Below are 13,528 nucleotides of genomic sequence, written 5' to 3'. Positions count from 1 at the left end.
GAAGTGTTCTGAAAGCTGTTGGGTTTTCTGAACACTTTAATAAACACTTTAAGACACACACATTCAGATGTGATAGACGTTGTGTTTTTGTATGTTAAAAGATTCAGGTGAGTATTTTTTTAAAATTGGTGAGAGGTGTGCTTTGTGAAAATGTAAATGCTGTTCTGCTTTGAGCACACATTTCCCACATCAGGGTGTTGTTGAATTTCAGGCCTCTTGATTTGACTTTCGGTGGCAAAATAGAGCACATCTCTAGAGGCATCTCTGCCCTTTTCCTGATTTTAAATGGCCATTTTAAAGAGGGTCTGCATTTTTGTCTCCAATTCTGTTTTGCGGTTTTTGTTGATGTTCTTGCAGTTAACTTTTATTGACAGGTGTGTTGGCAAGTATTTGTGTTGATTACCTCAGTTGGTAGCTACGAACTCAAAAAACAAAGTGCTGATAAGAAGGATGCACTTCCTCTAATGCGTTAGTGAAAATCATTGCCAATTTTCTGACTTGCATCATCTTAGTCTTTGCCATAAGAGTTTTGCGGTTAGCATCTTTCACCAGAATTACAGGTTTCGGCGCTAAACAAATATACGGTTTTGTATTAATTTGGCTACTTTGGAGTTAATATGAAGCTCACTTTTCGTTGTATAAAAATGATACTAATGTATGTTAATGCTACTATAGTATTTTTTATTTTTTTATTTAAATCAGCATAAAATCAATAATAATAATAATTATTAATAATATTATTTTTGGCTTTACGCAGATTTTAATGAAATATTTATTTAAAATCCACAAAGGCAACAATGATGATAATAAAATTATGATTATTATTACAACATTGAAAATAAATGTTTATATTATACAATTTGTAATGTTGTTGTAATGATGATGATGATGATAATCAAAATAATATTATGTAACATAACATTAATTTGTGTTGTTATTATATTATTTTGATAATTAAAATCCTATTAAAAATAAAAGGTTATAACATAAACGGGATGGTGTTGTTATATAATTTATTCTTGTTTTTAGTAAAACATTGAAAATATTATTTAATAACAATTACATTGTATAAGCTTTTATTTTTTAAATATTTTAATAAAAAAAAAAAGTAAATTCACATTAAATATTACATTTGGGTTTGTTATTAAATGGTGCACAATATTCTTACATTAAAAATAAAAGGCTGTAATGTAACAACACTGTTATTAATATTATGTAATTGCATTGCCTTTTATGCTGCATTTAAATAAATAAATTCGTATGATGATCATGTCAAATCTCAATGGTCTTTTATGCAAAAAATCCTTTTTTTTTTTTATATAGTGATTTTTAGGATGTCATGTGACCTGGATATGTTTTTTGAGATTGACACAAATTTCTGAAAATTGGCTAGTTCTTTCACAAGAGTTCATGCTGCCAACTTCAGGGTGTACTAACTGTTCATCTGTCACACATTTTGTTTTGGTAATGAATCTTGGGACCCTCTTTAAAATGCACTGGAAGGATGATGGGTCTCTGTTGCTCCTGTTCTCATTCTTCTCATTCACTCTGTCCATTGTTGTCCCTCGCTCCTCTGGGCGTCACGGTTGTTTTGGAGCTCAGTGGACGTGAGGGAAGACCGTCTATGCTTTGCCTCGGCTTCCTGCTCTCTCTCTTTTGGTTTCATTTACTACTTCTACATCTGACCCACCCCTCCACCTGTCCAACACTTAGCTCTTTGTCCCTCATAACGGTTTTGTTTCTCACACTTTTTTAAAATATTCATTCTGCCCTCCTCCTCCCCCCTTTCTCTCCCTCCTTTTTTAACGCTTGTGATGTCTGCATTGGCCTGCTTTGATGTGACCAATCATCCGCTCCGAAATTTACACGCAACCAATCAATCAATCTGCCCACACAAAATCCCTGCTTCATGATTGGCTGCTCCCGGCGACGAACCTGCCTTCTCCTGTGTGTGCGCCTGTCTCCTGGCCTGCCCTGCCCTGATTGGTGCCTGCTTCCACGTGCCCTCACTGTGATTGGCTGTGCTCTTGGCGAACGGTCTAGTTCACCCAAATATGGGCTTCTTGCTGACAGGTACCACTTCTGTGAGAAGTGTTTCAACGAAATCCAGGGGGAGAATGTATCCCTGGGGGACGATCCAACCCAGCCTCAAACGTGAGTAACCCATCTACAAGTTTGTGTTACGTTCTTCTGCTTCATTGTTATTGTCATGACGTTATTCCTAGGGCTGGGTGATATGGCCAAAATATCATATCTCTGTATTTTTTGGTTAAATGGCGATATACGATATATATCTCGGTACTTTCTACGTTTTTCTGTTTGGATAAAGAAAATCTCATAAAATAAATCACATCCTGCCCAATGATATCCTACAAACAATGTTGATATTGAAGGATATGGAAACAAATATAGTGAATGTAGGCTATGCAATATATTATGTGCAAAAAGGTGGTTAAATTACATTCTAACTTTGTAACATTACAATCTAAAAGCAAAAACGTATTATATAAGCCTGCATTTGATTACCCCATTATAATGGTCACTTTCATAAAAATATACTTGTAGGTTTAAAATTATCCAACAACAAATATTTTAGCAATATGTATATTTTAGTCAGAATTATTGCGCTACTATTCTATTGTGCTCCGTCTGATTGGTGCGCATGCGTGCGGCGGAGCTCGTTTACGGTAGCTTGAATTTTAGCGTTTCACTTGCAGAAGCTCGTCCTCTCCTGACAGTGAAATGGACGTATTTGTTTGACTTTTCTAACATTTACAGATGGAGAATATACCTGTGAAATGTATGTTAAGCACTGAGGAAAGCACCACATCTCAAACTCATTAAAGCAGCACTCAGTAGCTTCGGGATTTCTTCGCTGTATTCTCGCTTTTTGGTCGCAGGTTTCTCTCTAGAGCTCCCCCCACAGCTTCGGTATAGATATTTGACAACACTGTTGTAAAAACTCGTTGGCTATTCTCAGACACCAGAGGCTAGTAGATCAACGACATCAAAGCAGATGGGACATTCTTTAAAACGTCTTCTTCCTTCAGGTTCGGACAGCGTGAGGGAGCGCAATAATGACAGTATTTGAGCAGATTTCTTTTGGCCGTAAAGCAATTGTTTACATCGCGAGACCTGATATCACGCGATACTTCCTGCCGCGGCTGCCGGCGTCCCGCCGCCCCAAAGTTGCAAGTGCGTATTTTCCGCTCACGGGCATCAGGGGGGTGCGAAACGACCACCATTCAACCCGAAATAAGTAATATAACCATTCCAATGACTCCTAAGCTGTTCAGTTAAGGTAAAAAGTTACTTAGTTCACCTTTAAACAGCGCAAGTATTTATCTGTCAGTCAGCAACAGTATCTCTCAGAGCACTTGTTAACTATATCTTACCAGTTATTTTGAAGCCCTTAATATAAGCTTGTGTCATGTTTGGGACAAAACTGTACTAAGTACTTTCAGTGCAGGAGCTCACACTGCGTCCTCAGCTATTTTTCAGATGTGCTCATGTCAAACTACTGTACTATACTGTCAAACTATTCCAAATCGTTAAAAAAAGATTATATCGATATATCGTATAAACGCGATATACCGCCCAGCCCTAGTTATTCCTCAGTATCTCATACCGTTGAGAATTTGTTCAGTGATTCTCATGACCCACTCGATTGGGCGGCCTCCTCTTCTCTGTCTCTCGTTTTCTCTTCTCAGGTCCATCAATAAAGATCAGTTTCAAAGGAAAAAGAATGACACCCTCGACCCCGAACTGTATGTTTGCTTTTTTACATATTTGCTCGCTCCGAATGTCTCAACTCAAGTTTGCTTGTAGTCACGGAGTGGATTTGTTGTCGTCGTCTGACCTTTGTTTACGCTCCTCTTCCTCAGACTGATGGAATGTGGCGACTGTGGTCGAAAAATGCATCAGATATGCGTTCTGCACAATGAGACAATTTGGCCAGCAGGGTGAGCAACTTTTATTTGACACTTTCTACTTCAAAATAGGGCTAAAAAAACCCACCTCTTAATAAATGGAGTCAATAAATGGAGTCAACAAATGGTCAGTGAATATAAGGCTTTCAAAAAAACCCTAACCCTTTTTTTTTTTTTTTACGTAGTATAAAGTCAGCCTTTTTAATTTATGTATAGAGCAAAAAATATCAGCATAACCAGAGATCTGACACAGTTTTCTATGTTTTCAAATGTCCCTCTCTCCCTTAATCCCATCCATTCAGGTTTGTTTGTGGAGGCTGTCTGAAAAAAGCCAATGCAACAAGGAAGGAGAATAAATACTGTGCAAAGAGTAAGTGTGAGCTTTAAAAATCTGCAATCCCCAAAATTGTTTTTGCTTATAGAATGCCATTCTTGACCAATCAAGTATTGCAGGGCGCCATGTAATAAAAAAAAAAAAATAGGCAGATCTTGAGTGTGACTATGCAGTGTTGCACTGTTTTATACCAGATTTTCATGCTGTACTATAAAATGCTATATTTGTACTATTTTAAATTCCATGCTCTGCTTTCTCTTTATCCCAGGGCTTCCTCAGACAAAGCTTGGTAACTACCTGGAGACACGAGTGAACGACTATCTGAAGCGTCATACTCATCCAGAATCTGGTGATGTCACCATCCGTGTGGTCCACGTCTCTGATAAAGTAGTGGAGGTCAAACCTGGCATGAAGTCCAGGTGAGGGACAGTGCAGAGTTTTATGGTGTTTCTTTTAAAGGGACATTGTGTAGGATTTTCTCCCATCTAGTGGTGGAATTGTATTTTGCATTCAAACGGATATTGCTCTCCAGCGCCTCGTTTTTTAAAATGCGTGTTGCATCTACGGTAGTGATGGGATTTATGGCTCTTTGAGGGGATCTGGATCTTGGCGATCCGTTTCTTTCAAAGAGCCATTCAAAAGAACGGCTCTTTTGGCTCTTTTTATATATTTAGTCAGTTTTAAGAAGCCAGCTTGGGGGCATCTCAGTATATCCTGGAAATAATCACTGGGAGGAATGATGAGGTGAGATTTGTAGTCAAATAATTAACTCAGATATCACACACCAATATCTGAGTTTGAATTATTCTGAAATATTGATTATTACCTCATTTGTCATGTGTGGACTATATTCCATAGGGTTGCACAACATCCCTCTACTTAGACAGTGACATCACTATTTTTGATTTACCTTTAGTACAAAGTGTGTGTATGTGTAAAGCTACGTTGACTTATGTTATTCATACAATACCTACTCACAAATAAACATCAAAAACAAAGCTGGCTGCAATGAATTTCTGTGCAAAACAGCTTTTACTACAAACACTTCCACACAAGAACATTGTTATCACACGAGAACATTTTGATAGAAAACAAAAAATATTTAAAGTTTTAAATATATACTGTAGATAAAATTAGAATAAATAAAATAGAAATGTCTACATACAGTCCACTATTACTACTACTATTACTACTGTAAACTTTGCAAATAGGACATAGGCAGTAGCACCCCTGCGCTGGGTGCGCCCCTCCAACTATAACTGTTCAGGGGTGCGTTTCCCGAAAGCATCGTTGGCCAACTATGGTCGCAAGTTCCGTCGTTACCAATAGAGTTCAATGGACATTGCGATGAACTTGCGACCATAGTTGGCCAACGATGCTTTCGGGAAACGCACCCCTGTCTCGCGGAGGAGCTAATTTGTGTGCATCTGTGTGAAACACGCATAGGAAAAAAAGAACGACAGAAAGAACGGCTCCCCTCCAGTCGCGACTCGGCTCCCATCGTTCATGTTTATGAGCCGTTCAAAAGAATCGGTTCGTTCGCGAACGTCACAACTCTAATCTACGGTAGCCGTTATGTACCAAAAAGCTAAGCTTCTAATAGCACTTCATGGAGTTTTCCTTCGGGTGAACTGGTTTGTTATTTCAAACAAACTGCAACTTGACAATGAACAAACGAATGTTACAGTTGTGAACAAACAAAACTTACAACCTTGTTTTTAGGGCCTTCTCTACTTTACTCAATAGCTGCTATTCATCAAAAAGCCTGTTTAACTTTTAACTATAAATGTTCTACTGTCTATAATAAAGTAACTTACACAACCAAGCAATGAAAAAAAGCTTGTAATTAAGACCGTAACATTGACTTACATGTCGAGAAGAAAGCAGGCAACTTCAGCGTCTCTTTTGAAAGCTTTCTGCTGCATTAGCTCTTTCCACCTGGAAAAAGCTATCCCGACATTAACCCTTGTTTTTTGTAATCTCCGGTCACGTTTCCTTTTACGGTCTATTTTGGACTTTTTCCGACGACGACGACTCCTTATCCTGTGACTCAACATTTGTATGGTCCTCCATTATAAATTACCGTGCAGTGCAGCCTTGCCGGTGCAGTGACAAGCGCCTCTCACTGCTCTGCTCCTCCGTTTCTGCTGGCTTCAGTCACGTGACGCTGGCTCTGAACGAAAACGCGTTATGGAAGCGCGTTGGCCTAGTACTTTTTGTCCCTCTCTGCTATTATAGTTTTTCAAGATGGCGGAACTACACGGACGCTCCGTGGACCTACCTGTCCCATGTATATAAAGATAAATAAATTCTTTGTTAAGTCAGATAATTGGCAGAGGTATTTGTACACCATTGAGGACATATTTATGAATAAAAATATTGATTTTAGATAATAAAATACCTAAAAAGCTACACATTGTCCCTTTAAGGTTTTGGAATTTTGAATTTTTTGCTTTATTTCATGTGATTTTTATTATACTTGTGATTATTATGAAACACGACAATGTTCCATAATCTTACATGCAGTAATACATTTGTTCACACAATGATTTTGTCATTGAAGGTCATCAAGTTGCTGTATTGTTGGTTGTAGTAGGTATTTATACTACTGAATGCCCTAACCAGTGTTATTTTAGTATAATTTATGTACTATGATTGTATTTATTAATATTTTGGATTTGCTTTTAGTTTTAGATTTTCAATTTTAGTTGAGGTTTTAGTCATTTTATTCTGTGCTTTTGTTTTAATTTTAGTAGATTTTGTAATATTTCTTAGTTTTTATTTATTTTTATTTGTTTATTTCAGGCAACATTTCTTTAAGTTAAGTTTTTCATTTAATATTTGTTTTATTTCAGCTTTATTTGAATTAACAAAACATGTTTTTTAGTTAAAAATAACAACTCTTAATCTTTGAAAGTTATTGGACTGCAATAGCTTTTGAAAATCTTGTCATAGGTGGGGATTTTTTTTTTATTATTATTTTTTTACTGATTTTAGCTTGGACACAACTACCTTGCATTGCCATCATTAAAATTGAATGACTTCAGAATGCTTTGACTTCTTCAAATCACTTCTAAACTAAAGGCCTTTAGGCAGATGAAAAAACAACATTGTAATACCCAAGTTTGTATAGTATATTGATGGAAAGTGGATTAATACATGGATCTTTGATTCAGTAACTGTAAAAATTCCAGAGACCTCATTCCTTTATGGTAGTGTCTTTTTCAGAAATTATTTTTTTAATGGTCACCATGAAAATATCTAAAACGTGTACTGTCTTTCTATTACAGGTTTGTTGATAGTGGCGAGATGTCAGAGTCATTCCCGTACAGGACAAAAGCTCTGTTTGCATTTGAGGATATTGACGGAACAGATGTCTGCTTCTTTGGAATGCACGTGCAAGAATACGGCTCCGACTGCCCTCAGCCCAATCAAAGGTTAAAAAAAAAACAACGACGCACAGGCACACACCGAATCTTCTTTAATGTGCACGTGGATGGCATTACAAAGGGGTCTGAGAAACTCAAGTAACTTTGTGATCGATATCCTCTGTCTTTCTCTCTCCTCGCAGACGTGTGTACATCTCCTATCTAGACAGTGTGCACTTTTTCCAACCCCGTCACCTGAGAACAGGAGTCTATCATGAGATCCTCATTGGATACTTGGAGTACGTTAAAAAAATGGGGTTTGTCACTGGCCACATCTGGGCTTGCCCACCAAGCGAGGGTGACGACTACATCTTCCACTGCCACCCATCGGATCAGAAGATTCCCAAACCTAAACGCTTACAAGAGTGGTACAAGAAAATGCTTGACAAAGCAGTATCTGAGAGAATTGTGCACGACTACAAGGTACTGTAACAGCTGTACTTCTGATTGACAATAAAAGAAGTTTATAGCACAATTGTTACTTCTAGTCATTTACTAATTATTGCATGCTTCTCCTCACCTAGGACATTTTCAAGCAGGCAACAGAGGATCGTCTGACCAGTGCGAAGGAGCTCCCATATTTTGAAGGTGATTTTTGGCCTAATGTGTTGGAGGAAAGTATTAAAGAGCTGGAACAGGAGGAGGAAGAACGGAAGAGAGAGGAGAACAACACCTCTAGTGAAAGCATTGATGTAAGTAATTGACCAAATTTGTAACCTGTACTCAAGTGCCAAAGGAAAATATTTGTTGGGCATAACATTTCTACCATCAACAAACTAAGTAACTTTTAAAGTACATCTAGAAAACACATCCTTTGGGTGTTTTAGCCAGCTACTGTCCTCACTTGTTTTTGACTAGATGGTAGAGTTAATTCTGGTGCAGCTGCTTTAACACTTAATATTTATTCTTAAAACTTAACTCTTATAACTTAATGCTTAAGATAAATGTCTTTTGACCATCTAGGCAACCAATGGAGACAGCAAGAATGCCAAAAAGAAGAACAGCAAGAAGACTAGCAAAAACAAAGGCAGCTTGAGCCGATCCAATAAAAAGAAACCAGGCATGCCAAATGTCTCTAATGATCTATCCCAAAAACTCTATGCCACAATGGAGAAACACAAAGAGGTATGTAGCTCCCACAAACATTTTAAGCATTTGTCATTACATGTTTGGGCCAAACTCACAAATGTCAACACTCTGCTTAATTTCAAGGTTTTCTTTGTTATTCGTCTCATTGCTGGCCCTTCTGCCAATTCCCTTCCGCCCATTTTGGACCCTGACCCCCTGATGGCCTGTGATCTGATGGACGGACGAGACGCTTTCCTAACAATTGCACGAGACAAGCACCTTGAATTCAGCTCGCTGAGGCGGGGCAAATGGAGCACCATGTGTATGCTAGTAGAACTGCACAATCAGAGCCAGGACCGCTTTGTCTACACATGCAATGAATGCAAGCACCACGTTGAGACACGCTTCCACTGCACTGTTTGTGAGGTAAGAAATATCAGGAGGGATTGTACTTTGATTGTCAGTGAAGAGGTTTCAAAAAATGCTGCATTAAGGGACTTTGATGTTGGATAAAACACTGCAAATTTTTTAACTATCCTTTTTTTTCCCTTTTATAGGATTATGATCTTTGCATCACTTGCTACAACACCAAGGGCCATGAACATAAGATGGAGAAACTTGGACTGGGTCTTGATGATGAGAGCAACAACCAAGCTGCAGCTTCCACTCAGAACCCTGGGGACTCGCGTCGTCTCAGCATCCAGCGCTGCATCCAGTCACTGGTGCATGCTTGCCAGTGTCGCAATGCTAATTGCTCTCTGCCATCTTGCCAGAAGATGAAGAGAGTGGTGCAACACACTAAGGGCTGCAAGCGCAAGACCAATGGTGGCTGTCCCATCTGTAAGCAACTCATTGCACTATGTTGCTATCATGCCAAGCACTGCCAGGAAAACAAGTGTCCTGTGCCCTTCTGTCTCAACATCAAGCACAAGCTTCGTCAGCAGCAGCTGCAACACAGGCTGCAGCAAGCGCAAATGCTGCGTAGACGTATGGCCACCATGCAGCGTGTAGGGCAGCCACCACCATGTGGAGGTGGGCCGCCTGGAGGTCTTCCATCACCCGGCAACAACGGGGCCACAGGTCCTAGCACACCAACATCGGTCGGTACACAGCCTGCAACGCCTCAGACACCCACACAGCTGACACCGAACCTTACGTCTCAGCCCCAGCCTGGTGTAGGTGGTGTCCCAGCTGGAGCTCCCCAGCATCCACCTCAGCATCCCATCCACCACCAGTATCAGCAGATGCCAGGTGCAGGCGGGATGATGACCTCACCACAGCACCAAATGGTTCCTCAGCAAACTATGGGGCAAATCCCGCATCCACACAATCAATATGGTCCCCATTCCACAGGTCCCTCTCCAAATCCACAGTCCCAGGGTAAACCAGGCCTTGGCCATGCGACTCCTCCACAACTCCCTAGCAACCCAGGCACAGCACCTATGTCCCAGCAACAGCAACCTTCAGGTCCTCCGCCTGCAGCTGTGGAGATAGCCATGAAGATTCAGCAAGTGGCAGATGCTCAGCGAAAGATGGCACAGGTTCAGTTGCTACAGAGACAGGCTGCGCAAGCTGGCATGATGCCACAGCACCAACAGCCACAGGGACAAATGGGAGTAGCCCACCCTGGTATTGGCATGGTAGGGCCACAAGGGTTAGCCCCGCAGGCACAAACATCAGTGAACAGGGTGCAGATGGAGCAGCAGCAAGGACCTCAGGGAATGATGGTGGGATCTGGGCCCATGCAGCAGCAGCAGCAGCCTCAACAGGCAGGTGTGCAAGGTCAGATGCCACCACAAATGCATCTACAGCAGCCGAGAATGAACCCACCACTTCAGCCTCAGCAGCAACAGTGGGCAGGGCAGGGTATGCCAGCCCAGCAGAGACCTTCCATGATGGCTCAGCCGGGAATGGTTACAATGCAGCCCCAACCACAGCAGCAACAACCACAACAAATGCAACAACAGCAAGCACCCCAAATGCCAAATCGAAATGCCTTGATGAGTATGGTGCAGGCTGGTCTGCAGAGTGGCGTAGCAAGCGGGGCAGCAGCTGGCAATCTGCCCCAGGGAGCCCTGCAGGAACTTTTGCGGACCCTGCGATCTCCAAGCTCTCCCCTACAGCAGCAGCAAGTTCTCAACATTCTTCGGTCAAGCCCACAATTAATGGCAGCATTTATCAAGCAACGGGTTCACAAGTATAAAGGAGGTACAGGTGGCCCTTCTGGACCACAGGGAGGACCAGGACCTATGGGAGGTCAACCAGTGGGTGTTCAGGCTGGGGTGGCCCAGCCTGGCATGCACCTTGGACAGGGTGTTAACATGCAGACTCAACTTTCTCAGATCCAACAGCAGCAGCAAATGCAACAGCGCCCACTACTGCAGCAACAGCAGCAGCAAATGCAACAGCGCCCGCTATTGCAACAGCAGCAGCAAATGCAACAGCGCCCGTTATTGCAACAGCAGCAGCAAATGCAACAGCGCCCGTTATTGCAACAGCAGCAGCAAGTCACTGCCTTGCAGCAGCAACAACAGCAACAGCAACAGCAGCAGCAGCAACAGCAAGGTATTCAGGGCCAGGGGGCTCCAAACATGGCCAACATAAATCCACAGTTCAGAGATCTGGTCCTGAGAAGGCAACAGCAACTACAGTTTCAGCAGCAGCAGCAGCAACAACAACAGCAACAGCAACAACAACAGCAGCAGCAGCAGCATCAAATGAGCAATCATGCCACATTTCAACAGCAGCAAGGGTACATGGGTCAGCAGGGTAACATGCAAGTCCCACCAGGAGGCCAACCACTACAAGGGGTGCAACCTGGCCAGCCGCAGAGTTTTCCAGGAAACCCTGCACAACAGCAAGCTGCAGCTGCCTTGCAACAGAGACTTGCACAGCAACACCAGCTACAGATGCAACAGCAGCAGAATGCGGCATCACAGGGTGCCGACATGGGGCCCGGAGGAGGTCCACAGCCCACACAAGGAGGTCCCGGTCTTCAGACATCACAGGTATTATTGCAACAGGCCTTGCATCAGCGTCTGCTTCAGGCGCAGCAACATCATCTCAGTGGCACCTCACCGGCACAACAGAACAACCCCATGAGCCCGCAGCAACAGATGTCTCAGTCGCCCCATTTGCAGGGCCAACAGCTCTCATCCTCCCTCAGCAACCAGGTTTGTTCCCCCCAGCCCTCCCCACGACCCCAGTCCCAGCCACCTCACTCAAGTCCGTCCCCGCGCCTGCAACCACAGCCCTCGCCCCACCACATCTCGCCTCAGACCCAGACGGGTTCGCCGCATCCCAGCCACCTTCAGCAGCATCACTCAGGCATGGTTCCACCTCCCCAACAGCCTCAGCACAACTCTAAAGACCCAGGCGGATTTGGTGCAGATCAGAATGCCATGCTGTCTCAGCTCAGTGGCATGGCAGGACTCCATGGACCTGGAGCTAATGATATGCTTCCACCTAGTAGCCAGGACCTTGGCATTAACATGAATCTAACCCTTTAGACATCATATAGTTATTATGAAATTTACAAAACCTCACCAGAGACAGTGTTAGCTTTTTTTATACTGCAAAGATACTTGCTTTGAAGATGGACCCTCCTATGAGAGATAGCAAATATTCGACACAAATAATTATGGGGTGTTTCTTTCTTTTGCCAGTTGTGTACAAAGAGAGGATTGTTTCTCAGCCTCAGAGAACAAACCACAAGTAATATTTTCAATGTCACGTCCAGGGGAGTACTTTTCCTTTTTCAAGATATATTTTTTAAGATTTTAAAAGTGGTATAAAATTAAAGTGCAAATGACTAAGGACTTTTTTTTATATATATATATTTGACCATGTACCAGTCTCTGTTATGTGTTTTACAGTCATATGGAACATTTCAAATGTTGTGATGCCTAAATTGTTATTATAATTATCTCAACATCATGCATATCTTCCTTGTAAATTTTGAGTTTTGCATTTTATTTATTCTAGCTTTTTCATTTGTTGTCATGATGGATTTTGTTCATGTGTGTTCCCAGAGACTGCTACAGTTCACATAGAATATATTTTTGTTAATACCTATTAAGATGGGGAGCTATTCCTTTACTTTAGCTGGAGATTTAGGTTATTGAGTATAATATAAATTACAGTGTTGGGGGATCGGGTTTGGTGTGCGCTCTGCTGCCCAATGGATCTTATTTCATGCCATATTGGAAATTCCATTGGACATCACTGCTTTGCAACAGGACAAGTTCTTGGACGCACAACACCCACCCTCAGAATGTGTGTGCACTCCTTAAAAGACTTACTGGATAGTGGAGGTGTCTGTACAGGTTGGATGAAAGTTTGTGTGTGTGTGTAATGTATGTATGTATGTATGTATGTGTGTGTGTGTGTGTATTGGATGTGGTGCTGGAATTCATCTGCTCACGCCAATGTCATATTGAGCAACGTTTCACATATGAACTGTATGGTGCTGTGAAACGATGAAGATGAGCAACAGGCCACTGATTTCACAAATTTCATCCTTCAGTACCACTCCTAATTTTTCTCCACTTCCAGAATTTTCTTTGCTCTGAACTTTGGGAGTTTAATTTGAATATTTTGTACTGTACAAAGGAAACACAAACTGTGGACTTCTTACTTTTTTTTAATAAAATGAAGATAAATTTAATATATTGGTCATTTATTATTGGGGATTATTGTAAGATTACAATTTTTAAACACTTGTGTTTCGGCTCAAACAGATATTCTTTCTTTTGGCAGAATGGCAGTGC

At 41.6% G+C, this 13,528-nt stretch overlaps 1 protein-coding gene and 1 long non-coding RNA gene across 13 annotated transcripts in view; one reads left to right on the top strand and one right to left on the bottom strand.

The window, feature by feature from the left end:
• Positions 1-13,425, top strand: part of ep300b (EP300 lysine acetyltransferase b) — a 42,244-nt gene extending 28,819 nt beyond the window's left edge. For 6 of the 12 annotated variants that reach the window (XM_084385203.1, XM_084385202.1, XM_084385201.1 and 3 more), the window contains exons 20-30: positions 2,074-2,154; positions 3,711-3,767; positions 3,885-3,962; positions 4,232-4,299; positions 4,532-4,682; positions 7,554-7,700; positions 7,835-8,114; positions 8,216-8,383; positions 8,655-8,816; positions 8,904-9,185; positions 9,317-13,425. In XM_084385203.1, the coding sequence (XP_084241329.1) occupies positions 2,074-2,154; positions 3,711-3,767; positions 3,885-3,962; positions 4,232-4,299; positions 4,532-4,682; positions 7,554-7,700; positions 7,835-8,114; positions 8,216-8,383; positions 8,655-8,816; positions 8,904-9,185; positions 9,317-12,268 (4,426 nt within the window). In that variant the 3' untranslated portion in view covers positions 12,269-13,425. Of the gene's footprint in view, positions 1-2,043; positions 2,155-3,710; positions 3,768-3,884; positions 3,963-4,231; positions 4,300-4,531; positions 4,683-7,553; positions 7,701-7,834; positions 8,115-8,215; positions 8,384-8,654; positions 8,817-8,903; positions 9,186-9,316 lie in introns of all 12 variants that reach the window. The other 6 variants (XM_084385200.1, XM_084385197.1, XM_084385192.1 and 3 more) reach the window with 4 other exon arrangements.
• Positions 1,154-4,004, bottom strand: LOC311275971. Its single transcript, XR_014625015.1, has 3 exons — positions 3,323-4,004; positions 2,674-2,836; positions 1,154-2,464 (listed from the first exon to the last, which is right to left on the bottom strand). It is a non-coding gene; the product is annotated as an uncharacterized lncRNA (long non-coding RNA).
• Positions 13,426-13,528: the final 103 nt, after the last annotated feature.

This window comes from Rutilus rutilus, assembly GCF_951802725.1.
Source record: "Rutilus rutilus genome assembly, chromosome: 1".
Taxonomy (NCBI): Eukaryota; Metazoa; Chordata; class Actinopteri; order Cypriniformes; family Leuciscidae; genus Rutilus; species Rutilus rutilus.
The sequence above is the reverse complement of the archived record's forward strand: the minus strand, read 5'-3'. Positions and strand labels throughout refer to the sequence as shown.